At 38.4% G+C, this 13,172-nt stretch overlaps 3 protein-coding genes across 3 annotated transcripts in view; all 3 read left to right on the forward strand.

Annotated features, from left to right (window-relative positions):
- nr1d4a (nuclear receptor subfamily 1, group D, member 4a) overlaps positions 1-1,840 on the forward strand; it is a 12,104-nt gene extending 10,264 nt beyond the window's left edge. Inside the window, exons 7-8 of the mRNA XM_014018587.1 lie at positions 105-315; positions 424-1,840. Of these exons, the coding sequence (XP_013874041.1) occupies positions 105-315; positions 424-620 (408 nt within the window). The 3' untranslated portion in view covers positions 621-1,840. The remainder of the gene's footprint in view (positions 1-104; positions 316-423) is intronic.
- Positions 1,841-3,573: 1,733 nt separating this feature from the next.
- Positions 3,574-6,156, forward strand: mfsd5 (major facilitator superfamily domain containing 5; the record flags this gene model as incomplete). Its single annotated transcript, XM_014018598.1, is given in 2 exon segments — positions 3,574-3,692; positions 4,009-6,156. A coding segment is annotated over 1 exon segment (1,446 nt). The 5' UTR covers positions 3,574-3,692; positions 4,009-4,090.
- On the forward strand, positions 6,115-12,731 carry faim2b (Fas apoptotic inhibitory molecule 2b). Its single transcript, XM_014018606.1, has 12 exons — positions 6,115-6,981; positions 8,300-8,390; positions 8,474-8,562; positions 8,710-8,774; positions 8,865-8,918; positions 9,028-9,078; positions 9,163-9,202; positions 9,300-9,337; positions 9,904-9,991; positions 10,104-10,199; positions 11,312-11,365; positions 11,473-12,731. The coding sequence occupies exons 1-12, from the start codon at positions 6,967-6,969 to the stop codon at positions 11,620-11,622; spliced, it is 831 nt and encodes a 276-aa protein (XP_013874060.1). The 5' UTR covers positions 6,115-6,966; the 3' UTR covers positions 11,623-12,731.
- Positions 12,732-13,172: the final 441 nt, after the last annotated feature.

Genomic DNA, 13,172 nt, shown 5'->3' on the forward strand with positions numbered 1-13,172 from the left:
ATTATTATTATTATTATTATTATTATTATTGCACACCCAAATTCAAAATTATGCATCTTGTTCTTTATGCATCTAAATATGTTTTATTTTTATTATTTTTTTAGGTTCTTATGGTTAGGTTTTGCACATTGTTCAACGCTGAGGAGCGTACAGTGACCTTCCTGAATGGCCAAACTTACCCTCTGTCCACCTTGCGGGCTTTGGGCATGGGATCTCTGCTGGATGCAATGTTTGAATTCAGTGAGAAGTTGGGTGCCTTGGGGCTGGAGCCCGATGAGATGGCCCTCTTCATGGCTGTGGTGCTGGTATCTGCAGGTGAGAAAGGGATCGGGCAGAAATGTGGCAAAGCTGTAAGAGTGTGTTGCACAACCATTCATGAGCCAAGTTCTAACCACCGACCTAATCCACTTCTGTGCTTCTCAGACCGCTCTGGGATCTCAGACATGCAAGGCGTGGAGCAGCTACAGGAGGGTTTGATCCGCGCCCTGCGATCTCTCATCAGTCGCCGTCGCCCAGACGACACCTCCCTCTTCCCAAAGCTCCTCCTGCGTCTGCCGGACCTGCGAACCCTCAATAACCTGCATTCTGACAAACTGTTGGCCTTTCGCATTGACCCTTAAGGAATGCAGCTGTTTAACATGGAAGCAAACACACGCACAACCATGCGTGTAGATTTTATTTTACAAGAGCAAGACTTCCTTTAACAATGAGGAGCGAGGATTTGTGCAATAAGAGTGTTTTTATAACGGCAGTGGACATATTTTGGACTCACTCTTGACATTCATGCAATGTTTTGAGACAGAACATGTGAAGACGCATACAAACCCATGTACATACATAAATCTCACCTACTGGGAAGCATTGTTTCTGARTAGAACATAGTTGAAAACATACTTAGTCGAGTTATCATTACCGTTTGGACAGATCGTTTGTTCATTTCCTAATTATCTCCAGTGTAATTAAGAATAACGTTCAGTTCACATTTATCAGTCCATCACTTACAAGCTGCAGCAGCTAAATGAGTATTGCAGATCAAAACATATGACCTAGGGACCATTGGTTTTAAGCGACTGTGTTTAAGTTTACATTCAAAAGAAAGTAAATCTGTATATGATATGTGTGAAACATGCAACATTGAGGCAAMTGTGTCTGTTTTTCAAACACACCTGCATTGGCACAGGAATGAGACCACTATTTTCATGTGTTGCTTGTGCACAACGCAGTGTTTTACWAATTTCATCATCATCAATCATTTGGCACGTTTGGGTTTTAACACAGTAACTTCACGAGTCACCTGCAATTTTACTGTATCACTGTATTTTATCACACCTGAACTGATAGACACTCCCTTGGACTTTTGAGCTCCTATGTTTATTTTTGTCACTGTAAATACTAGGTTGCCCTAATATATTTGTATAATTTGCTGAAGAGATTTAATGAAATGAATAAACTGTATGAGATTCTGATGTAAAAAAAAGGAAAAAGAATGTATTCACCTTTCTGTATGTATTCAGTAGGGTCTGTGCCAAGAGGACACTGCACAAGAGAGTGTGTTGTAGGGATTCTCAGATGACCTGGGCACGCTTCTTAATATTACATAATGTATCCAACCAGCATAATCCCTGATATCACCAGCACTCAGTTCTCATGCACCCTTCCTCTGCCCCAATGTTTGTCATACAAACAAAAGTGATATTTTGGAGTAAAAAAAATCTACTTTGATTGGTCCTCTCACTGTTTGCCTGTTTGATGAAGACTTATTGAGCACATCTTGTACAATTTGTAAATGTTTCCTCTGAAATAGAAACAATTCAATGATATAAAGTTCAAATTATGTATCCATCTGCTCCTGTGTCTTCATTTCATTAAGGGAAATATAGGGAAGGAGAGGCGATGTTACTAGTTTTTCTTTAGAAAACAAGTAAAACAGAGCTAATCAAGCCTATTGTTAGGCGATGGCCCTCTTTTGCATGTGAYWAAAYAGAGCTAATMAAGCCTATTGTTAGGCGATGGCCCTCTTTTGCATGTGACTAACCTTTGTCCATATGGAGGCAGTGCTTATAAGGCTGAGTTCACCTGAAACTCATCAGACTGAAGAAGTCTCTTGGAGGAGAGACGAAACGTTTCACTAAAAGAAGAACCCATCCAGAGGACCTACTTATTTTTTTATTTTTTATTTTTTTCTACCTTGATTACTGAGATGCATCAGGACAAGTAAAATAGAGTATTAAAATAATTTGCAGTTTGAGAAAGGTGATGCTAATAAGGTCAACTTAAAATAAAAGGAAAAGTTAGCTTTATTTTAACTTTCTAAAATAGTCAAAATATATATTTTTTGTTTGTATAGGTTTCATACAGATTGAGAAAGGACAACTCTGCATTCTGGAGGTAATTGGAACATGACTTGAGCCTGTTTTGCTTCCATTTTTCAATCTATCAAAAGTAAAGGAATCCAATATGAATCCTAGGATGACTCTATGTCTTCATGTGTCTGTGAACTGAGCCTTCGAGAGAAACTAGGTCATACCACAACAACTGAAAGCACTCATTTTATTCCAAGATTCATTAAGAAAGTGTCATGTCAAGTTTTAGAAATGTTAAAGTCATAGTTCAGACAACGATGTGGGGATAATTGCTGTAAAAGGAAGATGTTTCCATAACAAAGTCAGTGAATGCAAATTTATTCAAAGCACTGTGCAGGACTGGTGCTCTGTTACTGATCACACAGAGTTGTAACATGCTGCTCAATTTAGGTACTGAAAACARTAGATTGGTTTAGGTGATGATCACTGCTCAGGTCTGAATTGCTTAATGGGATCAACTTCCTAATTAACAAAAAACAACAATGATGCACATTTAATTTTATTTTAAAGTTGTGTTCTCATTATCTTTCACTTTAAGAACTTATGTGTGCATCTATTCAKATTTCTTGAAGCATTTATTGTAAAGATGCATATTCAACAGAAGGATTATAAAAAGTCATTTTATACTGCTTATTTATGCAACAAAGTAGGCTACAGTAGGCTAATGTTGTATTTAATTATTTGTTGCGTAGAAAATCAGTGACTAAAGTGGCCAGATACATACAGGTACAATTTAATAATTTTTCAACCATTTAGTGGAAAGATAACCCAAAAATAATTGAAAAATACGCACAACTGACAGTCTGTAGGTGAAACAATAGGCCTAAGGTAAGGGCGCCATCTTCTGGAGAAAWACAACAAACACGCTTTTTTGAATTTACAGAAACTGAAAATCTTCTACCGCTGCTCCCAAATTTTTTTTTGATCCATCTTAGGAAGCAAAACATAATTTTTCGTGGCTATTTTTTTTTTCAGGATATATAGTAGTGGGTGCATATTTTATATTCATCTGTGATAGATACAGTATGGAGGGTTCTCAAATGAAAAGGAAAAAAACACAAACTAATTAGTCACTTCTGGCTTTTACCATTTTTAAACCAAACTAATAGCAAAAATGCAAAAACATTTTTTTAATTATAATAATAAAAAATAAAAAAAATTGGTAAATAGGCTACATTGAAATGCATTTCCTGTTACGTCAGCGGTGCGGAGTCGGATCCAGGAAGTGTTTGTTTCGCTACATTTGCTGTATTTTTATATTATTTACTTCTTCGAAATTAGTAATTGCTAAACGGCATATATACTATGGGATCGCTGTCATATATTACGGTAAGAGGTATAATATTGTATGAGACAGTAAATGAAATTAATTTAAGAATTTATCTCTAAAATGAAAACGCTCATTTTCTTGTTAGCATCAGGTTAGCTTAGTGATACAGTGTTCGCTCTAAAGTGAATTTTACTTGTGTTAATAACTTTTTTGTTGTACATGTGCTTATACTTGTACATGTGCTTATACTTGTAAAATGTATGTTACATAGTCGTTGTTGACTAATCAAAAAAGAGTGGCAACAATATTTAACTAAAGGGACAATTATTCAGTGTGAATGTTACTTAGTACTTCTCTGTTGTTGTTTTTCCATAGGTGCAGAGAAGCAGTAAGACAGCTGTGGGAAACGCATTAAAAACTCAGCTTTGACCTCAAGGAGTTGCTGTGCATAAACAACATGTTGGTGACAGCCTACTTTGCTATAATCGTCCTGTTGGCCCTCTGTGTTGGGTTGGAATTTACAGCTCGCAGCCTCACACCACCTCAGTCTGCTCCTACTGCTGTGGCCAACCCAGCTTTCCGGCGGTTCCAGAGAATATTCCTTCAAGCGTACCTTTTGGCTTTGTGGGCAGACTGGCTCCAGGGTCCTTACCTCTACAAACTGTATCGCCACTACAGCTTCCTGGAATCCCAAATAGCCATTTTGTATGTATGTGGCCTGGCCTCGTGCGTACTGTTTGCCCCTTTTTCTGGCTGGCTCCATCAAGTTTTTGGCCGCCGACAGACCTGTCTTCTCTTCTGCGTGTCCTACTCAGCTTGTTGTCTCACCAAGCTTTCCAGAGACTATTTTGTTTTGATTGTGGGCCGTGTCCTGGGGGGTCTGTCAACATCCCTGCTTGCCACCACATTTGAAGCCTGGTACGTGCACCGACACGTTGAGGTCCACGATTTTCCCAAGGAGTGGATTCCCAGCACCTTCGCCAAAGCTGCTACCTGGAACCATGGCCTAGCTGTGGGAGCTGGACTAGTGGCTAACTTGCTGGCTGAATGGCTCCATTTGGGGCCAGTGGCTCCCTTTCTGCTGGCTGTTCCCTTTCTGGCCTGCTGCGGGTGGGTGGTCCTAACAGAATGGGGAAAGGAGGAGGCTGAAGGAGGCCCCGAAGGGGACAAACAAACTCTTTTACTTGGAACCCCTAATGGAAGTGTTGCTCGTTTGTCTGCAAAAGAGCGATTCTCACGCAGCTGCTCTGAGGGACTGCGCTGCCTGCTGTCAGACAGGAGAGTTCTGCTCTTGGGCGGGGTGCAGGCTCTGTTTGAAAGTGTTCTCTACATTTTTGTTTTCCTGTGGACCCCAGTACTAGACCCTCACGGGCCTCCTTTAGGAATCGTGTTCTCCTGCCTAATGGCTGCCAGTATGGTTGGCTCCTTGCTGTACCGCCTGGCCACCTCCACTCGCTACCGCCTGCAGCCCGGTCACCTGCTCTGTCTCGCTGTACTCATGGCCTTCTTCTCGTTGTTCATGCTCACCTTTTCCACCGTGCCGGGACAGCCCAAACCCCATGATTCCTTTCTGGCGTTCCTGCTGCTGGAGCTGGCCTGTGGCCTGTACTTCCCTTCAGTCAGCTTTCTGCAGGGCAGAGTAATCCCAGAGGAGAAGCGAGCCGGTGTGCTGGCCTGGTTCCGGTTGCCTCTGCACCTGCTGGCCTGCTTAGGACTGCTGGCGCTGCACGGGGAGGTGTCGGGGACAGGCGGGGGAGAGGCGGGCGGCGGCACCAGGCACATGTTCGGAGGCTGTGCTGTCATGATGCTGGCAGCTCTGATGGCTGTCGTTAGTCTGTTCACCCTGGGCAGAAACGACACAGACCTGAGACTGGAGGGAATAAGGGGGGAGGGGGAGATGTAGTTAAAAAAAACTCACTCCACACATMAGTTTACGATTAACTCATTGAGTATTTCAATTTTGTCGGACTAAACATTGAATATTTTACTTTGGAGAACACTTTAGTCCACGTTTTGCCAAATGAAGAAACCAACAAAAGTGGCTCAACTTAGTTCAGATTAGTTCMTAGTTTATTTATAAGMGTTTATATTCTTGTCTGTGTGAAAGTGCTTTGGGAACATGGCCACGCCAACCTTCATTTGTTGAAAACAAACGGATGAATAATATGCTCCTGAACCATTCCATGAATTCTCCCAGAAAACTTTTCATTACCTCATTATGTCCATCTGTATGGAGATGACATGATGTGAAGGATGGACACGTCATTCAGCAACAAAGATGGTTCATTAAAAACAGCTTGTGTTTGACTTTAACAGAGACTTGGATAAATAGCCAAAGAAGTAAAGCCATGGCTAGCATGTTGATCAGAATTTAAATGTTTCTTCTTGCAGAAAGTTCACAGTGCTTGTTTTTCCTTGTCTTTTTATTTGTCTTGTACTGTATGTATTTTCTTTTACTTTAAATACCCTTTCGGTAATTTTAAATTTGTTTTTGGGTTCTTTTTTTTGTTTGTTTTTTTCTAAGATGTCTCTCTTCTTTACACTTTTAAATAAAAGAGCATCTGTTTGTAACACACTGCTATTTTATTTTTTATGCCTTTTTTTGTACTTGTAGCTGTTTTATGGTGCGTTGTCCAAACCTTTAAAGAAAAAAAACTATGAATTTAACCTGTGTTTACATGTAAGCTTATGAACCTGTTACAAGTTATTTCAAATTCACACATGTAGTTCACATGAGAAATGTTAATATAACATGTTTTCTTGTCAAAACAAGTGATATCCACATGTGAAGTTCAGGTAGTTTATGTAAAAATGCTTTTAAAAAGTGCAGCATCTCATTTTGGACTCATTCAGTAAGTGTTGCTCAAAACATCGCTTTCAAAATATAACATCTAAGCAGATAATTTTCCAAATATTTTAAGTTTATGCAATGACACACACACACTGGGTCAGCTGTAGACCATACTTCCAGATTTCTCTAGACTTCTGTCCCCAAAACACACCGTGCAGATCCACACAGGTCCACACACACACACCCAACTCTCCCCTGCGCTGTGGTACAGTCCTGGTGCAGCTCGTCTGGATGCTGCTAGAACCTCCCTCTGTTGGGGAGGAGGAGGGGGTGAGAGCTGTGTTTGTTTGGCGATTACATCAGCGTGTCGTCAGGGCTGAGGGGAGGAAGGAGGGGGGGTCCGAGTCTCAGCAGGAAATAGTGGGCATCATCATCAGTCTGAGGTCTGGTCTCAGCTGTCAGTCCTCAGTTTTGACTCTAAGGAGCAGACGTTAAGAGAAGGAAACAGATCTGAAAGCAGCCTGCAGGACAACAGAGGCATCATGACGCAGGGAAAGGTATGGATGAGCTCAACTCAGCTGTTTATTGTAAGCAGATAAAGGTTATTAATTATTGAATTTACATTACTGCGTAACAAACCTTTACTTCTGCCCTGAATGCCTAAAAGCTGTCAGTATAATGGGTAAGAGTTGTTTAATTTGTCAAATGATTATTTGAATGACCAATTTGACGTGTAACAAAATCTATATGGGCTCAATGCTGTTGATCAGTGGTGATGTCTAGAAACACATTTAGTTAAATAGACTTTTATTTAGGTCTATTATAGTCAATTTATTGCTCTTATTTGAGATGCTGATTGAACTGTGTCACCATGACTCCTCTCAGCCCCCCTACCTACCACCCCAAAAAAGAAAAGGCTCATACCTTTTATGTTTCATATTTTTTAGCATCTATTTACAGTAACATTATTACAGTTTATTTTTAATACACATTTTAAGCATCTAATTCTCTGAGAACAGCTGAGTCAAAACCCTGAAGATGATTTTCTTCACTGTTTCCTGTGTGTTTGTTAATATGTTTTAACAAAGTTCTGAGGAAAGCTCTAATAAAGTGTATTAAAGCTAATAACAGACAAAATTCTGAACTGCTTCGATCAACTCGACTCTAAAGTGTCTTTCAGTTATTAGTGAGTCGTTGACAACCTTTGTCTTTTATGATCTTGATTTGAAAACCTCAAATTTATGAATTGATGCTTTGAGAGACCAAAACTATTCAGCTGTTCATACCAAACATCACTTTATTCTGTCACATCTGCACATWTATGACAGAATCTACCTGCAGTCTCTAAATGATTCAAAGTTAGTTTTTTTTTAAATATGCCCAGTGAAATAATAAATCATCAAACTCAGGTGTTTGACTTTCAGTRAAGGCTCTGATACAGAAGTGAAAACACATTCAAGTTGTCCCTTTGAGGGTTGTAATACTCCTTATTGTGTAAAGTTATTTCTAGAGTAAAGAATAAATTGAACACAATTCCGAAGCCAATTTGAACAGCACTTTATTGTAACCCAAGAACAGTGGCAGTAATCAAATATCCGCAACTGAGCCACTCAAGCATCTTCCAGAAGATCTGTCATCCTGCAAACTATGAATTATACATTTTGGGATCCGTTTACGCTTATTTATCAGGAACTGTGCTAATTATTATAGTGACGCTATCAGGCAAAGCTTAATACATCATAAATATAACCTGAAATATTTTATGCTGAAGACTTCAAGTAGATATTTTCTTGTTGAAACACTCAAATGTTTCACCTAACAAACTAGACTGTAAAAATAAGATAGCACCGTGTTTTTCACCCTTGATCCATTCAGCTGTCACTTGCTAACAAAGCCACCAGTGACCCCAGCAGTGGACAGGCTTTTGTGGCTCCTGCTCCCCCTACATATGAAGAGGCCACTGCAGGTCGGACCTCACTGTTCTTCTCACTCAACGTGTTTCGATATGTTTACAACTAAATTTGACAGTTGTGATCACATGTCCTTCAGATGCCAGTGCTCCTTGCTACAATGACGTTGAGATGCTCACAGAGTTCACCTGGGATGACCACAACATCAGGAGAGTCTTCATTCGGAAGGTACCTCAAGGCATTTATGTCAAATACACGACGTTTATTGTTGTGAATCTCTAATAAACTAATCAGAATGAGCATTAATATACTTTTCATGCCCACAGCACAGTGATGTGATCTGATTATTTACTCTGATTTAATTGTTTTTTTTAGGTGTACACCATCTTGATGACCCAGCTTTTGGTGACAGTTGCCATTGTGGCTCTTTTTACATTCTGGTGAGTCTTAGAATTATGATTTCATTTCTTCTCATTACGATTCAACCAGTTCACTGAGATGTATACTCATTGCAAGTCTGCACGTTTCAGCGACCCTGTGAGAGACTACATTCAAACTAACCCTGGGTGGTACTGGGCTTCATAGTAAGTTTAATTAGAAACACATGTCTTGTTTAAATGACACAACTTCTTTCCTGATAAATATTCAAGTATATGTCCAAATCTAACAATAGTTCTGCTTTTACTTTGACAGTGCTGTGTTCTTTGTCACCTACCTGATTCTTTCTTGCTGCTCTGCACCGAGGTAAACTCGTGTTTCTAAAACCTGAATGAACCACTTGCAAATGACCTCGAACACTGAAACCCAACATGCTGCTTATTCCTGCAGGAGACAGTTTCCATGGAATCTGATTCTGCTTGCCATCTTTGTAAGTAAAGAGTAGATCCTAAATACATGAATTTCACAGATAACTTATAGAAAATTTGGATCATGTTTTCATTTGATGCATTTGCTCCTATTTACAGACCTTGTCCCTTTCCTACATGACAGGGATGTTGTCCAGGTATGTTCTGTTTTCATCTTTTATGAACCTTCCTGAGTTTACGTGATATAGCACAGGAGTTTGCAAATATCACATCCAATTTTTTTGTAAACCTTTTTCTTTTCAACTTGAACAACCCAGAATGTGATCATCTGAATATGTGCGCAAAAGTGCACCTACACCTTTTCTGGTGCATTTCAGAGGAAGATAACGCTGCATGGCTTAAATTAATTAATTAGCTGACAGGCTAACAAGCTATTAGTGCAAACTGATCAATTTGTTTTAATCCCCGAGCCATCATTTTGCCGCAGAAATTTCAGATTTGTTTAAAAAGAATTTGGACAAGAAATTTGTTTTTAAAAAGGGCTTTTTCTAATAAAGTTATGAATATAAACATGATTAATTTCTATGTTATCTTTGGTCACAACTACTGCTGAGGGACTAAAGAGCCACATGCTGCTGGTTGCAGACCCCTGTTGTTGTAGTTTTGTGGTTCAGATAAATAACCTGCACTCCTGTTGAGCTGTAATTTGCATAATCCATAAAATGCAAGCATCCAAACCTGCACATTTTCGTTGTTTTATTAGCTACTACAACACCAAGTCAGTGGTGATGTGTCTGGGCATCGCGGCAGCTGTCTGTCTCATCGTCACAATCTTCAGCTTCCAAACTAAGGTAAGATCAATCAAATATTTATCCTCCTGCTGCTCATTTAGTGTCTGATATATGCAGATTTTGGCATTCAGACAATGCAATTCATGTGCTTGATGTTGTGTGTTCACTCCAGTTTGATGTGACCTCCTGCCAAGGTGTACTATTCATCTTTTGCATCGTTATGTTCGTGTCTGGACTGGTGCTGGCTATTGTCCTTCCTTTTCAATATGTAAGTAAGATTAAGCTAATCATTCAATCCCGTAATCTGTCTGAGGACAAATACTGCTCTATTGAATGCTTAGGTGCAGGTTTTGTTTAAAACATTTATTTCATTGTAAAATAATAAGAAACACCGTATGCAAATAAAAAGTAAATCATGTTGAATGGGTTTTTAAAAACTTGAGCTGAATATCTTTATAAACTTGTAGGTCTCAGTGGTGATTAGGTGTTTTCACTGCCAACTTGGTCAGACATCATTAGAATCACATTTCAATGCATAAAATCACCACTTTAGCTTAGTTTTATTTTTCCATTTGCAAACTAGTGAGGTACTCGTCCCATTAATGTCTGAAACAGACACCGTGGGCATTTAGCCATATGCTGATGATGTCACTGTTACAGGAACTGTCTCAACTGTAAACAGGAAAATGAAGCTTATTCTAGAAAGAAGAGTGCGTTGAGGATCTCTTTGCATCAAAAATAATCATTTCTTTCTTAAAGCTGATTATTCATTAGGTCCCTAAATTTAACCAGTGACTAAAATTTTAACATTTAAAACTAAAAGATCAAAGTTGTAATGTAAAGAATACAACTGTTTACTGTTTACAAAATGTAATTTGTATTAATTGCTGTGAAATTTTTTAAACTGGGGTTCTTTTAGGAGAGGAGGGATCCACTTTGGTCAACTGGGTCAAAATTAAACCTTCACAACACGTTCTGTTTTGTTGTTCTTATTACTTCTCACCACTAGAGGGCGCTACTGTAAAAGTGCAGGGCGGATAAGGCTGTTTTGGTAGATGAGTAGAAACATCTGGTCCAATAGCAAAGTTACTGTAATAAAATTTGTAAGTTAACCCATCCTCTCCTATTTCAATACATCCACCCCAGTGATGATGTCGTTTGAAAGCTACTACAACAGACACATTTATAAATGTTCATAACTTTTCCACTGAATCCCATTCAGAATATCTGAACTTTCACTTTAAGAATATATAGTTCCACATCAGAAGACATGTATCAGGGTAGATTATTATTATTGTTCACATCATATTTTATATGAGCTGGAGTTGCTCTCTTACTGTCTGGACTGTCTTATAGTTGAGTTATTTTTGTACTAATCAGGTCCCATGGTTGGATGCCATATACGCCATCCTGGGAGCCATTCTTTTTACAATGGTAAGAATCCAGCCGAGCCCTTCRTGATGTTAACAAAGTAAAGTACTGGCACACAGGAGGCAAGTAAATTACAGAGATTTGTTCTCCTTTTTAATTCCCTGTTACAGTTTTTGGCATTCGACACCCAGCTACTTATGGGGAACAAGCGGTACACCATGAGTCCCGAGGAATATGTCTTTGCCACTCTGAGCATCTACCTTGATATTGTATACATCTTCTCTTTCTTCCTCCAAATCTTCGGCACTAAACAAGAATAAACCCCCGCATCCCAACCTCCAAGGACTGCACCATTGTGATAGTTATGGTGAAATTCTTGTGAATTTTGGTGTTTTAAATGATTGTGCTTCCAGTTACTGTAGCTTTTTTTTTAGGTCACAATCACATCCTGAACCTCTGAGCTGCACAATGATGCAGAATTTTTCTCACCCATTATGTCTGAAACCTCCCTCCCCCCATTCTGCAAGCATGCCAGTGACCCCCCTACCCCAAACTAGTTAGAACCCAGTGTTTTGTGATGTCTGTTCAGTGTGGATGAAACAATCTGGGTTTATTGGTACCTATGTGTCATGAACCTCTTGCAAACATTAGGGAATAATACTAAATACAAAATAATATGCTTGACTTTTAGCTGTAGCTATGCTGAGTACAGTCTATCTTTTGCTCTGGTGTTTTCAAGAATTTCAAGAAAGGTGTTTCTTGTCTTTAAAGAGATGGTGGATGACGTGTTTTTCTGGGTTTTGAATGACAATCTTCTTCTTTATATGTATATATTCAGTCTAAAGGACTGTACTGGTCATATTTGATTTGACCAATCCCATTCAGTGTACGATTTCCAGTTCTAACAAGGATTTTTGATTAGTTTGACCACAAAWTTTTTATTTATTGTATCAGTTCTGCATTGCTTGTATGTATTTAACATTCCTGTTTGAATCTATATCTTTGGATTGAAGATATTTCATGAATTTCTTTCTGAAACAATAGTTGGATTGAGCCTTATAGGTTTTCTTTTTTTATTGAAGTGTGAGCATTTGAAGTGGTAACAAAGACTAAACATAACAGTGCCAAACATGCAAAGATTGACTGGAACATTTGTCTGCTGGAATATTGTTATTTATTGACAATAAAGTTTATTTTTCTATGACAGAAAGCTCTATTTTAGAAAGAATGCTTGAAAATAGCTAGTCAGATACTTGGATTTAAAAGTAAGTTATTTATTGCCTTTATTTTATTGTATTGGGTGCAATACATGGTTTTGAGAGGACATTATATTTTCATGTAAAATTGGTGTTACTGTATTAATTTATCAAAAAGTGTGAATTAATGGTCACCAGTTTTCTCTGATTAAATAAACTGAGCTTCAACATCACTGACATAGAGTTGTTATTTATTATTTATCAGTCCATGTAGGCTAATTAATACAATTTAGAGTAAAACCAGAGTACATCCAGAGTTTCCAGTGTAAGCTTTATTTTGTTTACTTTGTCTGTAGAACAGCTTTCTGTTATCAGAATTGTGCTCACTGATATGAAGAAAGTCAGACTTCATTACTCTCATAATGTTTTTGTTTTAGAAAATTGCTTTATTTAATGAAATTCTACAGAAACAAGAACACCATAAAAACAAAAATACATATAATGGTAGGCTATTTTTGGAGCATGGAGTAGTGTTTTGACAAATTTTAGCACTTACAGTACATGTATGTAAAACTTGAGAAAATATCATAAAATGGGAAAAACAAATAAAAGATAAAAAGATAAAACTTGTACCTACATAAGGAAAATATGACATTACAAGACCTTATGTAAAG

Source organism: Austrofundulus limnaeus, unplaced genomic scaffold (genome assembly GCF_001266775.1).
Source record: "Austrofundulus limnaeus strain Quisiro unplaced genomic scaffold, Austrofundulus_limnaeus-1.0 Scaffold3, whole genome shotgun sequence".
Taxonomy (NCBI): domain Eukaryota; kingdom Metazoa; phylum Chordata; class Actinopteri; order Cyprinodontiformes; family Rivulidae; genus Austrofundulus; species Austrofundulus limnaeus.

Excerpts from the sequence above, each read along its gene's own strand:
- faim2b (XM_014018606.1), top strand. Across the intron at positions 8,919-9,027 it reads GGGTGGTACTGGGCTTCATA|TGCTGTGTTCTTTGTCACCT; the intron begins GTAAGTTTAATT and ends TTACTTTGACAG. Across the intron at positions 10,200-11,311 it reads TTGTCCTTCCTTTTCAATAT|GTCCCATGGTTGGATGCCAT; the intron begins GTAAGTAAGATT and ends TGTACTAATCAG.